This window comes from Porites lutea, chromosome 5 (assembly GCF_958299795.1).
Source record: "Porites lutea chromosome 5, jaPorLute2.1, whole genome shotgun sequence".
NCBI lineage: Eukaryota > Metazoa > Cnidaria > Anthozoa > Scleractinia > Poritidae > Porites > Porites lutea.
In genome coordinates this window covers 10,672,668-10,691,792 of record NC_133205.1, presented here as the reverse complement: position 1 = coordinate 10,691,792, position 19,125 = coordinate 10,672,668, and the positions used below count along the sequence as shown (strand labels likewise).

Here is a 19,125-nt window from a genome sequence, read left to right as displayed (position 1 = left end):
TCTTGCTTCTGCAACACTGAGAGAGCATCATTGCAGTGCAAATCACCTGCTTAATCCCAGCATCGGATCGCTTCCTATTCAACAGCAAAATGTTTTGGTTATTACTGGTTTGTGCCGTAAGCTTTGTAAACGGTGAGTAGACCCATGTCTCCTTAACAAAGTCCTGAATCGTTTATCTTTAATTCGATTTTTGTTGTGGCAAAAAACAAACAAATACGACGGTCAGCAAACACCAAACTAGAAAAATTAACGCTCTAATGTATTTACAAAAAAAATGAACTTTAAAACAAATTTTTTGCACGTGTTATCCTACGCGACCTAGGCCCTTGTTCCTTATAAACATATTTCCGTTTAATTTCTTCGTTTGCACAACAGGCTTCCTATTTTGCGTTAACAGCAACAAAACTAGTAAAATACAATTATGCTGAACGCAAAACTTTTTATCTGAAAATACTGTCACCGAGCTCCATAAGATTTCTCATTTTCCCTTTAGCTTTCCTTTTTTTCGACAAAAATGTTTCTTTTGTGTCAGCTTGCTAAGGCAAGACTGTGTGCGGAGGGCCATTATCAAATACTTTTTATCCCCTTTTAATGTATTTAAGCTCAGTGAACTGTCAACCCGATTTGGCACAGATCGCGTGATGTCTTTATTTGCGTGAGCATTTTTATCATAGTCAATTATGTTCTCCTGTCCTTTTCTGTAGTTTTTTCCTCCACAAACAAATAAACTACGGTTAAAAAATATGGTTACCTGACTTTCATAAATTATTATTCATCATTTTATAAAAGTTCTTTTTAATTGCTTTAATAGTTGCTCAAAGCTTTCCCTGGCGTTTTATATGATATTGTTTATTTAGTTGCAAACTTGCTCTATGTATAGGTTTCTTCAAGAAAATGCTGTTTCAAAATAGCAGGGCAGAGCGATATCTTCGTGACATATTTGAACTTTTGTCGCTGATGAACTAGCATGTTAAAAACGAAATACCCCGCAGTGTGCTTGTTCTTGCGTGCTTCCAAGACTCTTTTAGCTTTGGACATTGATCGTTCGTCGTTGAAACACTTCAATCTCTGAGGAAATGACCTTTTTGTAGCAAGGGTGTGTTCATTATTCGTTTTTCGAACATAACATGTTGTAGTCACGCGAAATAGAAATTAGGTTTGTAGTAGTCAATGAAGAGTTATTGGTAAATTTTCTGAATAATAATAATAATAATAATAATAATAATAATAATAATAATAATAATAATAATAATAATAGTAATAATAAAAGAAAATATAGCGAGGTGCAAAAAGCAATAGAGTAACATTCCATAGTGGCCACCATGCATGATTAGAGCGTGACATAAATGCAAAGAGAACCTATTTGTTAACAATTTTTTTTCTTTGCCTCTATGACTTCTTTACCCCTTAGTAGTATCAAATCTGACTTAAAGTGAAGGCAGTTTCCGTTTATTATTGTCTTTCTTGACTAAAATACTTGAAAAGTTTTCTCGGCAAGAAATCTTTCCATTCTTTCTTTTGCCAACGGAAATCGAGTAACGAGAGCTCACGGAACAGGACCCTACATGTCCTGTGAAGAATGAAGATTGTTCTACGTTCCATGCCAATATTTTACCAAAAACAGAAAGGTCAAAACGAAGAGAATACGTTTCAGCTAACTGGATTATTTGAAAAGGTCTGTTAGAATATCGAGTTTACATGTCGGTATTCGAGTCTCTTTTAGACTGAGACCAGACTGAATGTTACGTTAATGGTGCCTATGGAAGAAAATGTATAAAAGCTCCATAGCCGGATTCATACAGTCTCTTAGAGCCATAAGATCAGATTGGCTTGCATTGTTGTCAAACAATATCATAAGGGATATCCTCTGTTGGAGATATGCATCTTAACTTAGCTTGGGAAACGTCTTCTGCACATATCCGATGTCGTAGATTTTTCAAACGCGTTTAACTTGTCAGGGAGAAAAAACAATTCAACAATTAACTATACGTAAATAAGCACATGCTGTAGAAATTGATTGCCTCAGTTTTTAAGGTAAAAGCATATGCTATAACGTAACGTAATTGAACCATCAAAAGTCCGAATCCGTTTAAGCTCCCGGGGGGGGGGGGGGGGTACTCCCTTATATAAGCTATATAGGTAAGTGCAGCCCCATCGGGTAAGGTTTTTGCGCCGTTTCGGTCTGAAAACGGGTATACGCTTTGCCCATTTTGGTCTGGAATCGGGTATAGTTTTCGAGGGAACTACGGGGGATGAACGTACATCGTTTCAATTCCAAATGAGTAAGAAAGAAAGAGAAATATGCGCATTCGAAACGAATTTGAGGAATTTGTTTTGTTTGCACTCTAATCTAAGTAATACTAACATAATTTCTGCCTAAAGGCCAGGTTTGAAAACGGGTATGGATTTTAGAGGTCTGGTCGGAAAACGGGTCTGGAAAATGACATAATTTGGTCTAAAATAGGGTCAGGATTTAGAGAACTGGGCGGCACATCCCCCACTAAGAATTCCCAGGAGTACCTCCCCCCCCCCCCGGGTTAAGCTCGTACCAAAACTACACGGTATCAAGGTTAAAAAGTGACGATTTACACTTGGTTTTAATTAAAAACTCTCAACGCTTCGGGAATGTGTAACTGCTTTGTCTGATTTGTCTGGACGTGAGGAAATTTTTCAGTGACCGTGTTGACGGTTTGAAGTGAGTACTAAATAATCTGTTATGTCACTTGTTCAGAACACTTTTAAATAAGATATTCCCCACGTACATGACATGATAGTTTGCTTTTGTGTTGTTTTGATCGGCGGGCCTAAACAAAAATCGTGATCCATGACAGAAAAAAAAAAAATCAGAAAAGTTGTAAAGCCCACCTGCTCCTCAGGCGATTATTGGTCGCGAACTCCGCTCATCCTGGGGGACCCAGGAGCTGTCAGTCGGGTCGGGAGAAAAGGCAGGACGAAAGTTTTCAAGTACGGGCGAAAGAGCCCCTGGGTACCGACTCTCACTAAACTATTTTCAAACATTCAATCGAATGCTGCCTCGTGATTGGGCACAAAAAATGCTTTGTATTATTGTGCCCAACGGTTTCTCCTACAGTTCTTTTCGGGAGGTCGTACACGACCACTATTGTCTCGATCACGGCTTGTCTGGATCATGCACCAAAGAAACGCACGAAGTCAGGAAACTTTCAGTTTGAAATAAAATCCCCATTTGATTTCAAAATACTGTCTGCCCGCCGGCCCGAAAACTAAAGACGCTTTTCCAGAAATACAAGCTGGAGCTTACAACAGGTGGGCTTAATAACACTTTAATTTCAATAAGGGTACGCAAGACGTGACCGATGCATCGAGATGCAAGCGTGAATAACTATTAGGGAGTTTTTAAAAGATACCACAACGGCTGACAGCCACGAAAACGTCGCATGGAAAAGTGAATTCACAATTTGTCAGTCTCTGTCGTGATTATTCCAACTCGCTTACTTTGTCAAATGCAAGCGAACTATTCTGGAGCTGAATTTCTATCAACCATATCCAAGTTCATGAAGAGAATGAATTTTGTCACTGCTTGTTTACGCCCTTCACAAAACGTGAAATTAGGCATTTTCACGGGTAGTCGTGCAGTTGACGGCAAAGAAATGTATAAAAAAGCATGATGCACGGGCAAAGTTGTTGTTTCGCTTTGTCAAGCTATTGCTTATTTGACTTTCTCGTCGCCGCCACATCTCAAACTTCCTAATATTTACGATACATTGTGATCCGTCAAAAACAGAATATTCTTGGGGCAAATTGAATTGCTCCTACTTATAGCATCCCAAACGTTTCTTCGACTCATCGGTAGTTCCTTCGTTTCTGGTCAGGAAGGTAGAAAATAAAAGTTTCCCTTGCACGCACAAGCTTGGTGAACGAACCGGGCAAGTATGGCGAGAAAATAGCCGTGGTGTACGAACTCACGAAAAGAGAGACTCTTCGCCGATTGGGCACAATGATACAAAGCATTTTTTGTGCCCAATCAGGAGCCAGCATTCGCTTGAATTTTTGGAAATAGTTTGGTGAGAGTCGGTACCCAGGGGCTCTTTCGCCCGTACTTGAAAACTTTCGTCCCACATTTTCTCCCGACCAGACTAACTGCCCCTGGGTCTCCGAGGATGGAACTCCGCTAGGTGGCTTCAGTCCTTTACCACGTCTCAGCCGGAATCAAAAAAGGAGGCTTTTGAGAGGAGTTTCTTATCATTACTCACAATATCTGTTAAAGTTTAGCACATCTGAAAACGATCTGATTATAAAATGGTTAAAATTCGCTGTGGCTATATGGCCGGTAACCGGTCAAGGTGTTAAAAATACTAAATGACCGGCAGTCCCATATTCTCGGTGAATTTCACAAAATCGAAAGATTCTAGCTAATCTAAACTATCATATTTTGATTAAGACAAGTTAAGCGATCCTGAAATGCCTTTTAGAGTCTCAAGTCTAGTGTTTGGTTTGCGCTGGGCTCAGAAGACGAAACCATGTTTTGTGACACTTGAAACTTTTTTCAGCTCGACTGCCGGTCAAGGGTTTCAAAACACTAAATGGCCGGCAGTCCTATATTCAGCACATTTCGCTCTACTTTTCTTAATCGACATATCATAGTTTGGTTTAGCTGGATTATTTCGATTGTGAAATTTATATGGAGAATATGGGACTGCCGGTCATTTAGAGCCAGTTTGAAAACCTTGACCGGCAGTCGAGCTGAAAAAAGCACGAGGAGCCGCAAGCAGTAAAATTTCTGTCCCGTAATTTAATCAGTTAAATCATCAAAGTTGACAGGTCTTTCTGATGATCAAAGCGACCGTTCGGTTTACCATTTACACCTTCAGTGCGAAGACTGTCACGGGAACATTAACACCTTCAGGATAACTGCTTACCATTACAGTGGTAGATCGCGCGCGTCTGGTCGGTTTGGAAAGAACGTGATCGTGACTGTTGTTTTCTTCCAGTGACTGTGCGAGTTGATATGCCAACATTTAAAACAGACTGCAACATTAAATTTTTGTTATAAAAGCAAAGAAGCTGCTGAGTAGAAACTAAACCGTCCAAGACTTATTCCGTTTCATTCGTGTACTTTCATTTTGATGGGGTGTGTATGATGAATATACTTCTGCCTTCTAATCAGGCACGTAAACAACATAGAGATAAAACATTTCATTTTGCTTTTGTGGAGTAAATTCATCTTAAAAATGTTAAACTAGTGGACCACTTTCTCCGCGTACTTGTAAAAACAGGCATTTAATATGTCGCGCTACACTGCGAAAATCTTCTTGTCGTGGATTAGATTTCAGTATACATATTGTTAATCTTCATTTCGCGCCAGAATAAATTAGTTTGCGCGCGAAGGGCTTCTAAAAAAAATCACAAGGTTTGTCCCACTTCGAGTCCACCTTCTGGAGATACACCGGCATGGTAGCTGGAATACACTGCCGAGGCGAAGATCTGGCATTTTTTCCTCCTCGTCTTTTTTCCCCGCCACGTTTGCTTATATTTGTATAGTTAGAATGCCGTTCATATCGGTGGATTTTACTTCAGTCAAGCGGCTTCAGTTCCTGCGGCTTGCTACTCATCATAAAGAAGAGTGCCGGAATCGCCTTGTTCGCCTTTAACAGATTTGTTGTCGAATGCAAGGTAAAAGAACGGACTACTGTTAGGTAAGAATTGAAGTTTAAATTTGTTTCTTGGCGAAAAATAGTGCATACAACTCGTGAAACCCGTGAGTATTACCTCTGTCTAATATACCGGATGTCATACGATGACCCCTCGCTTTTACGATGGATAAGACGGATACAAACAATAATTTCTTTCGCAACGTTTAGTATAATTCCCTTAATATGGAGATCATCTGAGGACGATTTTTCGTTATATATGCTTCATTTCTCGGCTTATTCCGGCTACGTGCGAAAAATTAGATGACAGTGTTTGTGTGCTATAATTATACCGATAATCACGATGGTCAGAAATAGGTGTTTTTCCTCCCACATAGGCCACAGAGACGTAAAGAATTTTCCAAATGGCATGAAACTTGGCAGAATTGTTGCTTGAGAGATTCTACATTTTTTGATGGCAGTTTGACAGTCTTGCTGGACATTGTGACGTCACAAATAATTTCCAAATTTGGTGCCAAAATTTAGAATTAAGAAAATCGTCAGAAAAACCAAATAGAGGTGTTCTGTGATCAGAGTGATGCTTTCCAGTGAAAACCCCGTTAAAATCCATTAAAACGGGACAAAGTTACAAGCTTTTTTGTGAATGACAATAAAAGAAGGAATTTAAAGAATTTAATTGTTTTATTACCTTATATGGTAAAACTTTAGGGAGGTTTACAGTTCAAGACAATAAATGGAAGTTAAAAGAAAAATAGTGGATAACACACTAGAGAAAATTTGTAGTTTTTTGAATTTGGGACTCTATAGGTATTTTCACTTATGACGTCATCAACACGTATATATGACGTCAACATGGTTTGAAATGACGTAACATGCCACTTGACACCCCATGTCTCAAATTTAAAAAACTACAAATTTGCTTTTATGCATGGTTCGCTTAGTTCCCTTACTGTTTCGTTTAATAAGCTGGAGTTTAAATACCCCTAAAGTTTGACCATATATGGTTAATTCCATACATTTGGCGGGAAATTTGAATTTCTTTAACTAGCTCTAACTTTGCAACAATTTAACTGATTTAAGTGGGGTTTTCACCAGAAAGCTCCGTTTTTTTTATAGATTTTATTTATAAAGTTATTTAAGTCAAATAATTAATTCCAAATTTTAGCGCCATGTTTCAACGTCACTTATGACGTCACGCTGTCAATCAAAAGTATAAAACTACCATCAATACATTGCATTTGCTCTCCGTAACCTCATGGGCACAATATACCTGACGGTTACGTTTAATAATAATCACTGCATTTGCTCTCTGTAACCTCGTGGGTAGAACATACCTGAAGGTTACGTTAATAATAGTCATTCCATTTTCTCTTTGTAACCTCGTGGGTAGAATATACCTGACGGTTGCATTTAATAATAATCACTGCATTTGCTCTCCGTAACCTCGTGGGTAGAACATACCTGAAGGTTACGTTAATAATAATCATTGCATTTTCTCTTTGCAACCTCGTGGGTAGAACATACCTGATGGTTACATTAATAATAATCACTGCATTTGCTGTCCGTAAACTCGTGGGTAGAGTATACCTGATGGTTATATTAATAATAATCATTGCATTTTCTCTTTGTAACCTCGTGGGAAAAAAAAATTAATGCCTCTCTCCTGGAAATTTTGCCCTGTCCTTTGAGCATAGTGATCTTTGGGTACCGAATTCACGAAAACAGGTAAAACGCTTTCTTTAACAACAGCATTTATATTATTTGGCTTTTTGAGGGAGGTTAAACATCAATGGAATAGAATATAAAAAAAGCTGATAAAGCGGAAAAAGTTATCTTTACAAAATGCGCTTTGACAATGTCAAGGAGTGAAAAAAGCTGAAGTTTTGTAGTTCGCCCGAAGAAAACCTGCTCCTGCATGAAAAGCAGTTCTGATTCCCTTCTCTTAACTAGAAGAGATGCACATCCCTGTGAGCCAGTTTTTTAACGAGGAGCGATTCCCACTCACTTCTGATACTTTATTGACACGAGTTCCTATTTCAGTATATGTCTAATTCAAGCTTAACCGCGTGATAGCTCTTCATTAGCGAAAAGGTCCAAGTGATATTTTCATTGACGTGTTGTTTTGGATCCTGAGGTTTTTTAACACCTTTTCTCTAGCTTAACTGGCGAAGATATTCTAGGAATTTGCCCTTCAATTCCAAATTCTTTGATGTGCCGCCAGATGCCGTGCAAAAATATCCTCTTTCCTCTTTCCTCTCCTCTTTCCTCTTTCCTCTTTCCTCTTTCCTCTTTCCTCTTTCCTCTTTCCTCTTTCCTCCTTCCTCTTTCCTCTTTCCTCTTTCCTCTTTCCTCTTTCTCGACTTATCTAGGAAAGATCGAAGCGACTCTGCTAGCAGGGTAGACTGCCGGTCATTTAGTGTTTTAAAAATCTTGACCGGCAGTCTACCTGAAAAAAGTTCTAAGTGTCACAAAAGATGGTTTATTCCTTTTCTGAGCACCGCGTAAACCAAACGCTAAACTTCAGATATATAAAGTGTTTCAGGATCGCTTGAGTTTTCTTAATCGACATTTGATAGCTTAGATTAGATGGATTTTTTCGATTTGTCAAATTTATTGAGAATACAGGACTGCCGGTCATTTAGTGTTTTGAAAACCTTGACCGGCAGTCAACCTGAATAAAGTTCTAAGTGTCACAAAACATGGTTTCGTTTTCTGACACCAGCGTAAACCAAAGGCTAGACTTGAGATCTATAAAGCATTTCAGGATCGCTTGACTTTTCTTAATCGACATATCGTGATAGTTTGGATTGGTTGGGATTCTTAGATAAGTCAAGTTTATTGAAAATACCGGACTGCCGGTCATTTAGTGTTTTGAAAACCTTGACCGGTTACCGGCCACATAGCCACGGCGATTAAAATTATTAAGCAGAAAGGTATGTCTGACATCAATATGTGAAGCGAAAACGCAGATTCCTTGATCAACTTTTTATGTTCCTTTTTTGCCGTTTTCGTCCTTTCAGCTGAATTCGGTATAAAGGAGCCTTTTCCAGAAAATGTTCACGTACTCAGACACATGTCAACTCAAATCAGCTGTGTAGCGTTTGATGATAATGATACAGCTCCAGTCATGCCCGAGAAAATCCTGTTCATTAGGAAAACAAGGTTCAATGTGTATACAACCCTGACGCCTACTAAAAACATTTACTTCACCAACAGGACAGAAGGTAAGTCAAGATGTGTTTAATTTATTTTTCCTATCTTCATCGTAATAGAGAACTTTAGATTCGAGGAGCTCTGAGGACGACTTCGGACTACGAGAACGAAATATAATGTCAAGTTTTTTCGCGTAGTTCTCGAATAAATATGACGCCCCGGAAATCTTCATTTTCCCTTTTTCTTTTGCCAGAAGAGTTAACATTGTTATTTTTATATATTGAAGGAGGTTAAGCCCTCTTCCGATCCCAAAATGATAAAACTTCTAACATATGATAAATTGTTTCCGACATTTTCGCTGAAGCCCTCAGTAGAACGAACCAATGACTATCTCGTTTTCCCGCCAAAATGATGGGTTCACGCCGTGGTAGTCGTCCTTGTCTTAAGAGTCCTAAGAATCTTAAGGTTTCTAATGTGTCGAACGGCGGTCTGATTCTCCAACGTCCTTGCTCCCGGTTAAGGGTCAAGACACCATAAATCCATCTTTGACCTCATGGAAAGAAAGCCTTGCTTACCTTGAGCCTTTCGTGGGAATTTTTAACAGTGATCTGGAATGGTTAATTGTTAAGGAGTTGTAGAATTTTCTAAATGTTGCAGGCGCTAAACTTTAGGTTATCTAGTATTTTTTGTGCTTTGGTTACGTTTCAGCTACGGCGCTTTTTAAGCTTCACAACGTCGTAAAAAGTCAAATTCATTTCAATACGAGCCAGAGAGGGGCTTATATTGGGGAGGCGGGGGGGTAACCTGTTTTTTTGTTGTTGTTGTTGTTTACTGGTGGATAGGCCTATAAATGGGGGGGACGTTTACGGTATGCTGTTCGTGGATTAGATTCATTTTCCATGCCTGAAAAACACGAAAAAATAACCCCTGTTCTGCAGGCTATAACTGATACATCAATAACAAGCCTGGGTGACCCTAAATTAACCCTTTACCTGACTTACGTAAATTCAACTTGGGCTTAAAAATCGTTCTATCTAGATTAAAAATGCCCTCATCAACTAAATTTCGAACAGACAGCTCTTTGAAATAATAACATAATAACAAAGACGTGGAGCGACACCCGGTTTTTAAATTTAATTTGGGTGGATGGGACGGGGTAACTCAAAGAAAACAGCAGAGGTGAAAGATAAAACAAAGTGAAAGCAATAAGATTGATTTCTGATCATTATCACTATACCATTATCATTTTTATCATGGGGTTTATTTGTAGAAAATGGACGCAAGTTATTCGTGACGCTTCACATTCGGAATGCCACAACGGCAGACGATAGCACGCTTGGTCCTTTGGGGAGGTATGAGTGCCAAGCGTTTGCAGTCGGCCGCAAAGATTCTAAAAATTACGGATTTGGTATCACTGTCTTAGAAAGTAAGTACGGAACGGAGTAATGAGTGTGGGAACTTTATTGTAGAGTCCAACTGAACCCCGTTAATACGGACACTGACCGGGCGCCATAGAAAGTGTCCGTATTAAGCGGGATGAATTTAGAGAAAATGTAAGGGCCTTTCCCCTAAGCTCGATTGCCAGCCGCTGTTCGGGAAAGTGAGCCCGCACTCATCGACCGGACCCGGGAGACGGCGGAAATCGAGACTACCTTTCCCCAGGGACAAAGCAAACTGTCCGTAATGGTGAGTAAACCGGTGTTTGACTTAGTTCATTCTGGGCAGGCTTTGTTGATTGCAGGCGCACAAACAACGAACGATAATACAGGTTGAAGGTAGGTATTTTGACACGGTTGTTTACTCCATTTTGTTATTAATGCACGCCAATTGGACGTCCTTATTTGCTATGATTCTTGAAAAAATTACTTGTAAAAGGCAAAATCACAACTTCGTGTAAAACAAATGTTTCCTATCATAAGTTACAAACACCAAAATGAACTTGAAAAACTGGTTTTGGTTAACAGACCGAGTTTTCAAAATCACAATTTCAGTCAGATTCAATCTTTTCAAGTTTGTCCTTCCTTTTCTCCTTTTGTATTAGCCATGATTTGCTGCGTTGTTATGACACTAGACACTTCTCTTCTTTTCATGTTTTGAGTAGTTATTTGCATTCCACACATATCCAATATACCACAGGCGGCCCAAACTCACGTTGCGAGGGAAGGGTGTAATGTAATTTACATAACATAGGTGACGCGCCGGTGTCGCGTTACAGGCGACCGTTGAAAATATAAGAGACTTTGTATGAGAAATATATTACTGAGATCTGCGAACGCTAAATAACGCTAAACCTTACTTTTTCTTAAATGAACTGAATAAAAAAGTCTTACCTGCAATCTATTCCACTGCGTTTTGGTGTCTGTTTGTCGTTTTACTGTTTTTTTGGCTTTATTGCGTAACCACTGTTACTCCTTTCATAGAACGAAGTGAAGGCTGGTCACTTCACAGGCGGCCCTAACTCACGTTGCGAGGGAAGCGTGAAATGTAATTTACATAACATAGGTGACGCGCCGGTGTCGCGTTACAGGCGACCGTTGAAAATATATGAGACTTTGTATGAGAAATACATTACTGAGATCTGCGCGCGCTAAATAACGCAGAACCTTACTTTTTCTCAAATGAATTGAATAAAAAAGACTTACCTGCAATGTATTCCACTGCGTTTTGGTGTCTGTTTGTCGTTTTACTGTTTTTTTGGCTTTATTGCGTAACCACTGTTACTCCTTTTATAAAACGAAGTGAAGGCTGGTCACTTCGATCTGTCGGGGCCTGGACCAGTGGCAACAAGAATGCCGTTTTTTTCGCCGAAATTCAAATCCGCTGCAAATTTTTCAGCTCTGGCCTAAGAGGGAAACCTCTTCTTCCTGTCTGGGAGATCGGCTCGAAAAAAGATCCATAATTTCCCCATTAAATCGAGCCATTTGTGCCGGACTTCGAGGCACGTCTGGCTTTCGTCCAGTACCTGTGACCACTGTTGCGCCTACTAACTAATTTGCATTATGACAATTAGCACTTACACGACGGGTGCAAGCACTCGCTTTTTCACAGTGCAAGAGCCTAGTTGACGTGTCATTTCCGCCCTGTCACCCGTCGTGTAAGTGCTAATTGTCATAATGCAAATTAGTTAGTAGGCGCAACAGTGGTCACAGGTACTGGACGAAAGCCACACGTGCCTCGAAGTCCGGCACAAATGGCTCGATTTAATGGGGAAATTATGGATCTTTTTTCGAGCCGATCTCCCAGACAGGAAGAAGAGGTTTCCCTCTTAGGCCAGAGCTGAAAAATTTGCAGCGGATTTGAATTTCGGCGAAAAAAACGGCATTCTTGTTGCGACTGGTCCAGGCCCCGACAGATGGAAGTGACCAGCCTTCACTTCGTTCTATGAAAGGAGTAACAGTGGTTACGCAATAAAGCCAAAAAAAACATTAAAACGACAAACATACACCAAAACGCAGTGGAATACAGTGCAGGTAAGTCTTTTTTATTCAATTCATTTAAGAAAAAGTAAGGTTTTGCGTTATTTAGCGTGCGCAGATCTCAGTAATATATTTCTCATACAAAGTCTCTTATATTTTCAACGGTCGCCTGTAACGCGACACCGGCGCGTCACCTATGTTATGTAAATTACATTACACCCTTCCCTCGCAACGTGAGTTTGGGCCGCCTGTGGTGTAGCCTGCGAGCAAGCTCTCCTATTTGGGCGAGTGAAGCGAGTCTCGCGAGAACGCGGGAGCGAGCGGCGAAGCCGCGAGGGGCCGGCGATAGGAGAGCTTGCAACCATCCCTTACAAATTTTCATTTGTACTTCGCCCAGACGAAGGGAAATACCATTGGCTGAAAAATGACGTTCCGGAAATCAAAGTTGATTGATAACAGGCTAAGCTGGCACCCGCTTTGTCTGTGTGTCAAATTTGGTTCTCAGGGGGATCAGATTGGTACCGAGAACTTGTTTCAGCCCTCAAAGCAGACGGGCTCGTTTGATGTAATTCTTGTAAAGAGAATATTGCGAGCCGAGGATAAGTCGGATCGAGTTTGTAGTTCTTGTGGAAGGAAAACGAAAACCCTTCATCACTGAGTTGTATTCGTTTGTGTCAAGCACCTTGTTTAGTTCTGAAAACCGGGAGAGTGAAAGTGAAGAGTGATTCAAGCGCTGTTTTCCAACATCGGTTTCTTCGCCAAGTTAAATTCTACTGGGTAGAAAAATTCAGAAACATGTACTTGACAGTGTAGCTGTATAGCGTAACCGTAAAGAAGGAAAAGAGAAAGAGTTGGAAGCAACTGGAGTAAAACTTAAGAGAACCAAGTGCAGGAAAACGCTATTCTCCAGTTCCAGACGGACAGATATATGACGTTTTTGTTGGTGATTGTGATGGGGAGTAGTCTTCTACACTGCAGTACCGACTACGGATGACTTTTCAAAAGTAAAGGAAACGAGAATCAAATAAGTGAGTTCTTATCCGAGCAGACATGTTGAAGTTCGATGTCCCCGTGGAAAAAAGAAATATAAAAACATTGCTTTGATGCTGTTGCGAAAGCGATTTATAAATAAATAAATAATTCTACGCGTCCTCGCCTGTCGGTTGTCACTTTTCTAATCTGCGGCACGTTTGCGGTGACAGTTTTCACGCTTTGCGGAGTCCCGGGGTTTCCGGGGTGGAAATGAAAATTTATGAGAGATGGTTGCAAGCTCTCCTTTCCTCGGCCCCCTCGCTCGCGCGTTCTCGCGAGGCTCACTTCGCTTACCCAAATAGGAGAGCTTGCTCGCAGGCTACCTGTGGTGTGGCTTTCGTGCAGTGCCTGTGACCACTGTCGCGCTTACCAAGGTTTCCAATTTCAAATGCAAATTAGTTGCTAGGGTGACAATTAGCACTTACGCGACGGGTGCGAGGGCAGAAATGACCCGTTAATTAGGCTCCTCGCCCCACCACGCCAAGGGAGTAATATGACGCTCGCGCTATAATGATCCTTTCGTTGCCTACCTGGACACGCGATCCCTCTCATAGCGCGAGCGTCATATTACTCCCATGGCGTGGTGGGGCGAGGAGCCTAGTTAACGGGTCATTTCTGCCCTCGCACCCGTCGCGTAAGTGCTAATTGTCACCCTAGCAACTAATTTGCATTTGAAATTGGAAACCTTGGTAAGCGCGACAGTGGTCACAGGCACTGCACGAAAGCCACACGTGCCTCGAAGTCCGGCACAAATAGCTCGATTTGATGGGGAAATTATGGATTTTTTTTCGAGCCGATCTCCCAGAGAGGAAGAAGAGGTTTCCTTCTTGGGCTGGAGCTGAAAAATTTGCAGCGGATTTGAATTTTGGCGGAAAAAACGGCATTTGTTTGCGACTGGTCCAGGACCCCGACAGATGGAAGTGACCAGCCTTCACTTCGTTCTATGAAAGGAGTAACAGTGGTTACGCAATAAAGCCAAAAAAACAGTAAAACGACAAACAGACACCAAAACGCAGTGGAATAGATTGCAGGTAAGACTTTTTTATTCAGTTCATTTAAGAAAAAGTAAGGTTTAGCGTTATTTAGCGTTCGCAGATCTCAGTAATATATTTCTCATACAAAGTCTCTTATATTTTCAACGGTCGCCTGTAACGCGACACCGGCGCGTCACCTATGTTATGTAAATTACATTACACCCTTCCCTCGCAACGTGAGTTTGGGCCGCCTGTGAATATACACAAACGGATACGATTCGTCAAACCCATTGTCCCTTGGTACCAATGGTACGATTGGTACCAATAGAAAATGATGTCATTCCAGTGGTTCTGTTGGTGAATATGTATCTCATTAAGGGGACTTAGATTATTTTCTCATGAACCCTCCACACATGTCCAATATACACATGCGGATACGCGAGTATTGGACAACCCTCGTTATTTGATAACCAGGAGCCTAGTGTAAGTACACAGCGCCTTCAAATAGGTGCCTCAGTGGTAGCCTATCTATATCAGGGATCTATCTAGGTAGGATTTATCGTTTTGGGGGAGAAGTCCCGAGTGGCCGAGGGCGACGAGCTTCCTAGCGAAGTCCGGGGGCATGCCCCCCGCCCCCCGCCCCCCGAAATGTTTTAAAATGAATATGCTCTGACATGCAATCTGGTGCATTTTGAGTCACAATTTTGAGAAATGTTACAGAGTGTGCACTGACCTAGTTGCGTCTGGATGATTTTTCCGATATAGTTACTTGTATACTCTAAGACTCTAATGATAACAATATTTTCTGGAGGGAGCTGGGCATTTTGGAGGGGAGCTTCTACCCCTCAAATACCCTAGATAGAACCCTGCAAATAACAGATTAGGTATTGATCAAGTGTATCAATTATTGAAATGCCAAAAAACTAAAAACTGAACAGTTTGCGAGCACGATACACTTACATCAGCCTCACTTCCACACAGGGCGATGTTCTTAAGGCTTCGTTAAGCTGTACCCGTTGTTAATCAGTAACAGTAGAGACCATTAGATTCTAAGACGAGGTCTAGGTCTCTATTATAAAGACTGGTGGGTCACGACATTGACATTGTTTTCATTTTATCAGGGAATGAAGTCCCTCAAGTGGAAACAACCAAAGTGAATGTTCTGCAGCATGGTGATACCGTTACTATAAAATGCGTCGTGAAGGACACCGGAAGCCGGACTACTAAGGTGAAGAGGATTGCTTGGTTTAAAGATGGCGAGATGAGGAAGGAAAATCCACAAGAGCCTAGACACACCATCGATCCGATGGTTATCAGAAGTGCACGAGCTGAGCATGGAGGAAATTACACTTGTCAGTTGGAAGTTACGGTGCGAGGAAATATAGACCTGAACATATCTGACACCACTCAAGTCCAAAGTAAGTAAGCCTACTAAAGGAACTTCAAGTCAAGTGTATAGTTTAAAGGCATCCGCCCTAATAATCGCTGCCAAACATGGAAAAACATGCAACTAGTACCACTGCGCTTAAAATAAAAATTGTAAAAAAATCCACATTCCTAGAAGTGGGAAAATGTTACAGCTGAGCGCAGGAAAATATACGATTAAGTATGGCTAGTGTGTATCAATCATTTGTGTGTATTCCAGGCTTTGCAATTATACAACCTTTGCAAAGCGAGATAAAAACAACACACTCGGCCGTTGTTGAGAACGAGCGTTCAGATTATCATTGACAAAGTGGGAGGATCCATGCCACTGCTGACTGACTCCACAGCTGATAAGTCAGCCGATGAAGTTTAAGGCTGATTGTTCGTTTTTGTTGGGAGATACATTAGCTCCCAACTGTATGGAAGCTCTGTGTATTATTGAATGAGGTTTTTGTGATATCCGAATTAATCAACATCGAGGTAAGTGTTATCAGCCGAGCCGAAGGCCTAGTTTGATAACAGTTACCGAGATCTTGATTATTTAGGCTGTCACAAAAACCGAATCTAATAATTGTTTTTGAACAAAATAACGACAAACACACCGTCGCAAGGAACCTGAATTGATATTGTCATTGGAAACCATGCATGCACTGCGCGCGCAACCTCGGATTAGTCAGTTATCTGCTAGGAGATAATTAACTAATCTGTAGGTTGTGCTGATTTCCAAAACTAGCTGTGGTCTCTTAGCCAATGAGAAGACAGATAGTGAGTACAATGTATAATTAATATATTGCCACCAGCGAGGAACGCAGCATACAATCTGTACATACCATCTAGCGAACAGGAAAATGTACATATCCTAACAGTTTTGTTCGGCTTTTATTACTCCCGATTTAAGTTTATAGCTTTAATGATCAATTCATCAATTCTAATTTAATGGAGTGGCAAAAACAACTAGAGCTAAATTTTAAAAAAAATGAAACGAAAGATAACATTATTCCATTCAAACTGAAAGGAAAAATTTGAGTTCTGCGTTTTTGTCTTAAACAAACTATAAATCCTGACGTAATATACAGTTGAAACAGTCTAGATGGTCATTTAGCGGTACATTATTACAAGACTGAAATCAGTAAAGATGGTCTGATTATTGTAGTTGTCCGGCGTTAGCACTGCAGTGCTCTACCAACTGAGCTATGAACGCCCATAGATCGAGAGCAGGCCAATTTGTTGAGTTCATCTTTATCCATGAATGGAATGAAATATGGAACGAAGGTGATGACACGATCTGCGGAAACACAAATTTACATGAAGACATGGTCGATATGGTCGTCGCAGTCGTAAGAACAAGCAAAGAAAACCAGTAAATTGACTGATTTGTTGCATACTTATTTTTCAGTTGCACCGTGGTTTGAAAAGAAAGAAGGAGAATCCCTAACCAAGGAAAGAGGAGATAATGTGACAATGAAGTGCAGTGCCCAAGGCTTTCCATTGATGGTTGAGTGGAAAGTTATGTTTAGCAACAACGAAACTGTTCTACCTTGTATTGGTAAGGTCGATATGACTTTGTCATATCCGATCCCATAAAAAGTTATCATTTTCAGTTTGGAAAGTTAAGTGATTGTTTGAGTGGTCACAATCTTCCAATAAAGAAACTGAAGTATAACGATTTAAACATGTTAGTAACCCATGATTTCCAAATTTGATCTGCGGTATGGTACTGTTCACAATGATGAGATTTTATTATATGGCCACAAAAGTACGCGCGCTGTGATTGGCGGTTTTCCTGAAATGACCAGGAATTATTTTCTTGTAATGACATATAGAATCTGTGTTTAACTTGACATTTGACATCCTTATGGACATCCATGTTATGGTCAATTGACAGCTGTCAAAAAAGGGTGTCCGCTGACCGGTTTAACCTGACTGTATCGCTGGCTCAGGTGTTTAACTCATTGAGTTGACGTGTTTTTTAAAGTTATCCGCTGACCAGTTTGTTGGTTTTTATTGATCGTAGCCTCAGGTCTATAACAAAAGGCCATATAATAAATAACTTATTAACCTCGCCCGTTCGGTTCAGTACAGGGAAATCTCAGACCTCGGCGTTGCACCAAGGCCTCAGTCTTAGATTTCCCTGTAATGACCTCACTCTTGAAGGGGCTATGTCACCCCACACGCATGCGCGAGCCAATGAAAACAAACTTGAAAAAGTTGGCCCGTCTTTTTCAAGTTCTGTCGGAGATTTTGGAAGGCTGTTTTTATCTGTCTAAATCTCAGCCATCGTTCGATAGTTAGCGAAGTTTTGTATTAAGAATCGTTCTATGGTGATCACAGAATAATTTTTTGGCGTTATTTTGAAATTGTTTGCCTGTGGAATGTTTTTACGTGGATTTACTGTGTCCTCTTATCAGCGGCCGTTCTAATGGCAGAGTTAATGACGGCTACTCCACAATGAGTGATGGAATCTTTGATGGAATCTTCCCTATAGTTCACAGAACCTGTCTATTGAGTTATTTTACTGGTTGCTGGCTCTTGGATTTTTCTTGTGCTCAAAGTATGTGGACATATAATGAAGCGGCTATCGAGTTGGCGGCGGCCGTTTTTGGTAAACGATTACAAGAGCATCAGGCCATGAGTTTCGTGACCAAACTAAACTCCTGGCAAAGGAAACATTATAAAATTCGGCTAGATTCCTTCTTGTATTTATCTGGATTCACGGCAAAGATAAACACGACCGTTTGCTCGTCCAGATTGTTCTCAACGGACTTAGAGAGGCACCTTGGTACGAGTTAGATCCTGTAAATGCCATGTTTTTGAACTGTTTGTGTTCGAGCATATTTTTGGAAAATAACAGAGTTTACTTTCCCTTTTTATCAACGGACTGCTTATAGTGGGGTAGTATACCAATGATACTTGGTTCTGTTTTTCTCGACGTCGCAGTGATTCGGCACGATCGAACAATTTTGCGCGATAATGTATGTTTCCCTAAGATCAAAACAAAGACTTGATGTCTCTTGTTCTATCAGCATCTAAATTATAAAATCACTAGCGACAGACAAGTCTAATTGTTAATGATTTGAAACAGTCTTGGTCTTTATCTTCGGTCTAGCGTCTTTTGTAGCTCGTTTGTAAAATACAACTTCGATTTATTTTGTTGAATAAGACAATATGTTGTTGAATTTTTGTTTGCGCACTATTTTATGAATGGCATGCGTTTTTACTCCAAAACTACAAGTAAAATTGTCGTCACAATTTTATTCTTGATCTAGCATAACCAGAGAAGAAACGTTCCGTAAATTCTATCGAAATATCCCTTATCTAAACCCATTTCGCTTGTTAACCTCTCTAAATTCGGAGCCTTGGACGTGACAGAGAACATGGAGAAAGTCACGCGTTAAAAACAATAGAATTTTGACAGTTGAGAGTAATTTGCATAACCTCAGAACTCACGTGGAGAAAGTCACGCGTTAAAAACAATAGAATTTTGACAGTTGAAAG

The 19,125-nt window shown here is 40.5% G+C and overlaps 1 protein-coding gene across 1 annotated transcript in view; it reads left to right on the top strand.

The window, feature by feature from the left end:
• LOC140937895 (neural cell adhesion molecule 2-like) overlaps nt 1-19,125 on the top strand; it is a 38,066-nt gene continuing 18,941 nt past the window's right edge. The window contains exons 1-5 of the mRNA XM_073387465.1: nt 1-132; nt 8,651-8,854; nt 10,054-10,209; nt 15,327-15,623; nt 17,027-17,176. Of these exons, the coding sequence (XP_073243566.1) occupies nt 90-132; nt 8,651-8,854; nt 10,054-10,209; nt 15,327-15,623; nt 17,027-17,176 (850 nt within the window). The 5' untranslated portion in view covers nt 1-89. The remainder of the gene's footprint in view (nt 133-8,650; nt 8,855-10,053; nt 10,210-15,326; nt 15,624-17,026; nt 17,177-19,125) is intronic.